General features: G+C 34.1%; 1 protein-coding gene across 1 annotated transcript; it reads left to right on the top strand.

Annotated features, from left to right (window-relative positions):
• The first annotated feature begins 1,825 nt into the window (after positions 1 to 1,825).
• Positions 1,826 to 7,867, top strand: LOC128242921 (meiosis inhibitor protein 1-like). The gene is made up of 6 exons (XM_052960357.1): positions 1,826 to 1,951; positions 4,549 to 4,707; positions 5,166 to 5,213; positions 5,438 to 5,511; positions 6,001 to 6,112; positions 6,991 to 7,867. Exons 1-6 carry the CDS (start codon positions 1,858 to 1,860, stop codon positions 7,194 to 7,196), a joined length of 693 nt encoding a protein of 230 aa, XP_052816317.1. The 5' UTR covers positions 1,826 to 1,857; the 3' UTR covers positions 7,197 to 7,867.
• Positions 7,868 to 8,314: the final 447 nt, after the last annotated feature.

Here is an 8,314-nt window from a genome sequence, read left to right as displayed (position 1 = left end):
AATACCAGGTACAAATGCGAACACCTATTTTTATATTTGAATATAAAAGATTGAAAACTACTGTATATAAACAAGAGAAATTACACAAAAAGGAACACAAAAGACTACATTAAAATATAGAAAAAAACAAGATTCAAACCATTCTATTCTAGATTTCTATACAAAAACACCAACAGACGCAGTCAAGCACGCACTCGCGCGTGCGCACGCACGCACGCACGCACGCACGCACGCACACACACACACACCTCCATGTGGCATATATGACCTGCATGTGACTATAGGGATATTGCGTATCTGGTAAATTTATATTGTAATTTTTAAAAAAACAGCAGTTTGCATTTTTCTATACGATTTACGAAAGTTCAAAATTAACTGGTTCATTTCCTCTCTTAAATATGCAATAACTGACTTACACAATAATGTGTTCCCTTTCTGAAAGTATTTCAGAAAACAACTTAAATCAGTATATATTTGATTTATCATTAATAACAAATGGGGGCATTTTTTTTTGCTCCAGTAATCAAGATATTTATGATATTTTTTCTAGTAAGCAATAAATAAGTTGTATTTTCAAATCGTATATCACGAAAAGAATGCTGTCCTGTTTGCAATGTGCCCCAAACAAACGCTAAAAATGTTACGTTAATTTAGTTTCAGGTCAGCGCGATTAACATAATGTTAGCAAAACGTTAAAAAACAGCATATAACAACTGAAAACCTACCTATTTCGGTCTTTTATTATTTTGTTAACCTTTTTATCAGTGAAATAAGACAATAATTTCACCCGTTTTGAAAATTAAGCCGTCTCTTACGTTTAATCAATTGTCAGCTCACTCATATTCTTATACACCAGATCTGTGGCAAAATCCGTAGCCAATGTTCAATTTTGAAATAAAATGCACGAGAAAATCTATGCGCATTCGCATTATTGAAATATTTCATGGGGACAAAATAAAATAATGTACCCCCTACCGAATCCTGCCTGAACACAAGAAAACCCTTTTGCGGATCTGCGTACCGAATATATTACCAACTTTTTAGTTTCATGATGCGTAACACGTACCGATCCCCAAATATTCCATACCGAAAAGCTCCCGAACCTCGTTTTTGGGGATAAGGGGGAGGGGGTGGGGCGTAGAGTAGGCTTAAAAACATGAAACAAGTGAAGAACTATAAACAATATAGTTTGTTTTTAGAACCAGCAGTTATAAAGGTAGTCTACCCCGACCACCGCCTCACTGTACCATTAAGTATCAATATTGAATAAAACGTCCCAATGCTGTTGCTTTTCGTAAAATCTGGCTTCTCTGGTCATAGAATTAATTATTTATAACAAACGCTTTGTACCACGGATCCTAGCAACTATATGCTAAATGATTCATACGTACACATTTGTGTCGAACTGATATACATTGTTCAAAATGACAGCATTGTATGTATACTGCATATATATTATTATTTTGAATCATGTTCGTGCAGAATTATATATGTACATACTTAGATATGTATATAAAACTGTTAAATTTAGGATTTTTTAATTATACATATTTCTTTTTATGTTTGTTTCATTTTCCTGCCTGGTTGTTAAATTTCGAACTTAACATACAGTAGAGAACATTTTGTGTTGACCAATTTCATTTTTTAAAAATCATATCTTGACGTTCACTTCATTTCATTACGTTATGTACGAATTCCTCAGATCCAACGCGAGGCGAATATTCGGGGATCTTATTTTAATGAGTTTGCATAGGGACACATTTATTTATTCCAGATTCAGTGTAATGTAACCCTAAGAAAAAGCGCGGGAATAAAGATGCGGAAGCTGTAAACACAAAAGTCGAATTAGCTTTAAAGATGGAATTTGTCATTGATGAAGGCGATAATTCCTGTCACGATCAGACTTGGAGACTATACAGCAGTTTGCATATGCACCCTGTTTGTTTGGGATGTATCCTTTGATATATCTGATAAATAACAGTAAATTTTCATGTAAATTGTTATCATAAATCGAACATGTCACATGTTAATTGTTATGAATGTTAATTTATCATGTTTGTTTCTTTGCTTCTGTGTTATAGAACAGGGCTTATGCTCAGAGGGTATGAACAGAAATCTTAATGTTACAATGTGGTCTGCCCACTAATATTGCGAATATTTTCATATTTAATTCCTCTACATGTATTTGCATGGGACGATCCAAGACCAAGGCTTGACGCTTATTCTAATACTTGGTTGCCCATTTTCACTTGCCCGAATGGATTTTTTACTTGCCCAATTTTTTTGGGCTCAATTTGTTGTTATATTTCACATCAAAACCCATTTCCAGATTCAACCTGCACATCAGGGCTTACTGTATTTGAAATAAATCAGTTGTCATGAAATTTGTAACTAATAGCACATACATTCAATTTATTAAGGATGAAATAAAATTGAATTACATGAACGAAAGTCAACCTCTTATTATCTTAGCCGTGTAATCTTGAAGTAAATTACAATTTATCGCAATGTAAAGTGAAATCGTAAAGTTCCAAAAACCGAGCGTCAGAAAATTGGAGCAGTCCGAAAAATAGCCAAAATGACCATTCTCGCTGTGTCTGAGTCCAGGAAAATTGTTTCCCCGAGACTCGACCCAGCGTCGTTTTCGTTTCTTTTCATAGCTGGTCTTTTTCTCGGATGACTTAGCCTTTTTTCGTTTGAAACATTAAAATAACTTGACAGTGTCGACTGTCAAAACACCATTTGTGTACATTGTGAGGGCATTAACTGGAATGCTAGCTATATGGATTTGGTGCAGCTCACGCGATTGGCCAACGGATCTAGACGGAATTACTCGAGCTCTATCGGAAAATATTCGGCTGTCTTCGCCATCTTAGTTTCGAATGAAAATGTCAGATGAGCTCCGTTTGAGCCGATTTTTCGAGTCAACAACCAATGAGTGCATTTGGTTCGGTTTGATAAATACTCTCCAAGAAGGAGAGTACGGACTACTATTTTTTACCAGAAAAGTCGCCACTATGACAAGTTTTTTTGTTACTGCCCGATCGGGCAGGTAGACTCTAAAAACTACTGCCCGCCTGCAAAAATCACTCGCCCCTTGCAATCTGGCAGTGGTTATTGTCAAGCCCTGCGATCTGCTTTCATTGGTGCCCAATTTCATTTAAAAAAAAGTAATGATGCATCACAGACGATTGAATAATCTCCCCACAGCACACCGATATAAGTCGAACATAGTCTGAAATAGTCCAGTAAGAATGACTATAATTCATAGGTGCTCTTTGACTGCTTCTGTGAACTGGCAGCTTATTTGCTGGATTACTTTAATATTTTCTGCCACGATTTGTTGGCATAATTATTAACATTAATAATTAAACATTGAAGTTTCTACCTGCAAGGTACCGGTAAACTACTTAAGAGCTTGAACAGCTTGCAAAAACAAATGAAGACTATATATAACAGTGGATTTCTGGAGAGAAGTAGGTTCAGATGGTTTAAAATGGTAGGATTGGCTCAAAAATAGGAGTTTGTGGTGTGCACTTATTGCAGCAAGACAATTTCCTACAAATCAACTGGAAAGAAAGTTTTACAAATTAAGTCTCTAAATTCATGTATCCCCTGATAATTTTTTCTGACTTGCCAGAGCATAATTATGTCAAGAGAGCAGTCATTGAAATTAGACATTTGGATGAACAAGCCCGAATTCTTATTCTTTTGCTTTGCATCAGATTTTTTAACAAGCCTTGCTATATAAAACTGAGAATTTGAGCAAGCCTGGAAGACATTTTACCAGTGCAGGGCTTGTGTTAATTTCGACCACAGAGAGAGGCTTGTTATAAAATGCTTTATTCCAAGAGCTGCCGGAGGCCTCCAGCCTCCTGAACCCAGGGTTAGTCCCTGAACCTCTTGCCAGGTTTCCCACCTGGGGCCCTCGGTCCCAAGCCAAATTTCCAGTATTTTTCAAATTCTGTAATTTCAGCAATGCAAATGTCAAATTGTTAAGTGCTTTAACCATTTTCCATGTCAATTAGGGTTCTATTATGATTCTCTAGCAATATAATGATATTTTTTGCATTTTTATGAGCTACACTCATACACTGCATAGCCCCATGTGTGACATGGCAAAATTCAATCAAAGTGTTCAATCTTTCACTTTGACAAGGAAATTGTGTAATTTTAGATCTTGTGTAATTATTATTGTTATAAGCCTGGTATAATTAATCTTAAGATATAAAGTGATATTTAAGATAAATATTACCAAGTTTTAAACAATTTTGTATTAAGTGACAATGTTATGATTCATTTAAATTACATGACAAGTTTCTCCCCAAAAGTAAAAACTGTATTTATGTTTTGTTCTGTAAAAATTTTGATACAAAATAAGTAGGGCAAAATAGAAGGGCAAAATGGAGTCAATGTAAGAAAATATGTAATGGTTATATTATACATTAAACAAGAAATGTCATCACTGTCATGTGATAACAATATCTTTTTCTCTGGCCTGATTGTTATTGATTTATTCAGAGCTAACTATTCCTATACAAATGGAAGGTATAATTGAGACTTTGGAGCGAAGTGATCTGTTACCCCTGCAGAAACAGCCGGCCCTATCTGAGCTTTTACGTCTCCTCTGTCAACAATACGAGGACATCCTGAAGCTCTTCCTACAGGAGGAGAGAATTGTCTGGCATATCCTTACTATTATGTTAGGTAACAGGAAGTAGTGTAAATGTCAGTTATATACATGTATAAATATTTTCATTTGCCTAGACTTCTGTTTAGAGAAAATATACATGTTGTATAACCTGCAAAACCCACTAGGGATTAAGTTATTGTTTATTTAGATTTTGCTCTCTGATTCGAAGAGCCAGATGTCATTTATCCAATGATATACACCAAACAACTTCCGGCTATAGATTCTTTCACGCTAATGTGTGATGTCGATAACCTTTCTGTCTGGATTGCAAATTCTCCATATCTGCTCACGTGCCTTCATTCATTCATACAGCATATACAATAATGTGAAAAAATGTGTCAATCCTTAATAACTCTTTAAAAGGTTATAAAGTATCATTTTGTCTCTGAAAATAGATGGAACATGGAAATATTTCAATTAACTTCTTGAACTTATTTCTTGACTTGCTTTTGATATTTCCATTTTTTTCCAGACAGTTTGATGTTGGGTGATGACTCGTACCAGGCAACTGCTATTGATAGTAAGTTTTACTAAATGAGAGTCTAGTTTGTTCAGTATTTAAAGTCTTGTGTTTAATATACCAACAATAAGCATAAATGAATGCAAAAAATCCACTTATTGGCGTATGATTATTTTCCATGCTTTATTTTAAAGTTGTTTAGAATAATTATTATAACTCCCAAACATTAAGAATATGAGCGTTATTGCAGTTGAATGTGTTGTAAATATACATGTTATTTCCAGCTGTCTTGAAGCTTGTGGAGCGGGTAGGCTGTGAGGACCTGGTGAATTCTATCTTGGACAATATCACTTATAAGGTTTATGTTTTGTAATTAAGAATTTTCTGTTTTCTCCTTGTCATAAATACAATAGTTCTAATCTGATCTTTATGACACTTGCTCAGAATATTTGTCAGCATGATATTTAAGACCAGTGTGAATATGGTCATCTCCAGCCAAAAACTATAATGTCACTTACTAAGTCAAATATTTAAACATTTTTTGTTTGCTTAAAGTTTCTTATTCCTTTCCCAAATTCATTAGTGGTCATCAAATCTTCAAGAGAAAGTGTTTTTGCTTCTAAAATGAATCTGGATTGTATTGCTAGCAGTACTTTGTGACTTGTTTTACAAAGTCATGCAACAATATCTCTAACATAAGTAAAAATTGATTATATCGGTAAACCCACTCATGCAACAATGGTTCAATGTTTTTACATGATATTTCAAGAATTCTGAAATACATTTCTGCAGAAATATCTAGAAAATCTGTTTGTATTACTATATGGAATGTTTTAATTCTGTTTAGGTGAAAAGTTGCTACAGTGTAGATCGAACTAATCTACTGCCCTACTATACCCTGCTGGGAAAAATGCTACACCAGTTCCCAGGTCTTGCAACAACACTGCTCTGCAATTATGGTATCCATTTGTTTATATGTTCTCAGTATTTAAATGATGGTCATGTCCATATGATTGATTTCATTTATTTGCACTCTAAGATCATAGTAAAGCTTTGGTAGATGTATGTAATTCAAGTCATTGCGATTTCTCTCATTAACAAATGCTATCAGCTACAAGTAATGATTTGTTAACAGTCATCCCTTTTCTTACCCATCTCAAGGATCAGAATATCTGACCCATTCCCAATGCCAGAAATGGTTAATTTTTCGCAAATTTTGATAAAAAAATCATGAATGAGATGAAAATGCTGTCATGAAAAGCCTGGCTTTTCGACTAACACTTTGCCCCTTAGCCAACTTGGGAACAATCAATTTGGAACAATTGTTCATTTACAAATATAAATGCTTTTATCTGCACTTTTGGGTGACATTCATGGTTATATACACTAAACACTAATTTAACAGAAATATAGCCCATAATGATGATTTTGTAGATTAATTTTATTCCCAATTTTGCCAATTTTTACATAACTTGAAAAATCTAAATTTTTGCAAGTACTTTATACCAAATTGACAAAAAAGGCCTGTAATTTCTTCCCAAATCTGTAAGTTATACGTTGCCAAATTTCCCAATCTGTCTAGTTACTTTTTCCCAAAATGGACAGAAAAAGCCCCGACAGTTATTCCATTCTTTAAAATCTTATTTTTAAGTGATTGCCATTACAACTGTTCAATCAATGAATACTTAGTTGTTCATATTGATAACTGTTGGTCTTCTGAATGACAGAATATGTTTTCCAGAGATAGTTTCGCTGTCTTTGAAAAGTATTTATACATGAGGTTTATTTTTTTTGCTTTATTCCTGTTTATTTTCCTTAAATATGATTGCTGTTTTAGAGGATCTCCTGAATGAGTTGAGCCTGGAGCTGGGTGCCGGTGGGGAGGGGCTACAGTCAGCGGTTGCGTACATGTTCATATTCGTGTGCGGGGAGGAGCGAGGACTGTCACCACGGATACACCAGCAGCTCCACACTGGGATCATCACCATGCTGACATCTGCACAGGCTCTTCCAGTACAGATTAATGGTTTAGGTAATATATAGACCATGCCCCAATATCACGAAAATACTTAAGTCAAATCTCAAACTCAATCTCAACTCATTTTACCATAAAACAACAAAATTTATTGAAAAAAATATATGATTTTACACATTTTAAAACCACATTCTATTATTGAATAATAATTATGTTGATTAAAACCTTTGGTCTAGATTCCAAGGGAAAAATATTCTACAGCCAAAAATGTACTTGAGTACAATTCATTGCCTTTTAACATTTACTCAAGTGTATATTTTGCTCTAGAATTAGTTTTCTTTGAAATATTGTCAAAATCTTTCAATAACACATTCTATGAGAAAATACATTTTCAAAACGTATAAAAACATACAAGATTTTGAATAATAATTTTATGAGGTAAATTGAGTTGAGTCGATTGAGATTGAGACTTAACTTAAGTATTTTCGTGATATTGGGGCCAGGATTCACTATGGCTATCGCAGAAACTAGGATATCCAAAGATAGCAATATAATATTGGCCACAGATTGTTCATATAAAATCCACAGACTGGACATGTAGTAGAAGTGTTTTTTCTAACCAATGTGGGGCCCAAATTCAGCCCCATTCTCGTTACTAAATCATATACTTCCAAACTGTGTGAAAATAAATTTCCCAATTTTATATTAAAAAAAGGTATACAATGCTTTCATAAAGAAATTTGACCGCTTACTGTTTTGGTATTGAAGAGTTGGTGTAGGTTGAAAAAAAAACATCTGTATCTCTTTCTTTTATTTTTCAGTATATTTTTTTAATTGAATGCATTCATTTCCAGGCAAAATTGAAATTCAAAACTTTAGTCAAAATAACACATTTTTTTTATCAGAAGGGCCCTTTACCTAATTAGAAAAGCCCTGGCCCCATTCCCATGATGGGGGATAAACCCATAGAATATCCAGAGATGGTTGATAAAATATATCCAGAGATTGTACATCTAATAACCAGTTATTTATCATTTAAAATCCAGAGGTTTTTAAGTGTTCATGTATTATGCAGAGAATGTTCATGTCATATCCCGAGATTGTTCATATCAAGTTCAGACATTGTTTATATAATTATAATAATTCATACATGCCTTCTTTTCTGGGAACCATTCTTAGGGATTTG

Source organism: Mya arenaria, chromosome 2 (genome assembly GCF_026914265.1).
Source record: "Mya arenaria isolate MELC-2E11 chromosome 2, ASM2691426v1".
NCBI lineage: Eukaryota > Metazoa > Mollusca > Bivalvia > Myida > Myidae > Mya > Mya arenaria.
Note: the sequence above shows the minus strand (reverse complement) of the source record. Positions and strands in the feature narration are given on the sequence as shown.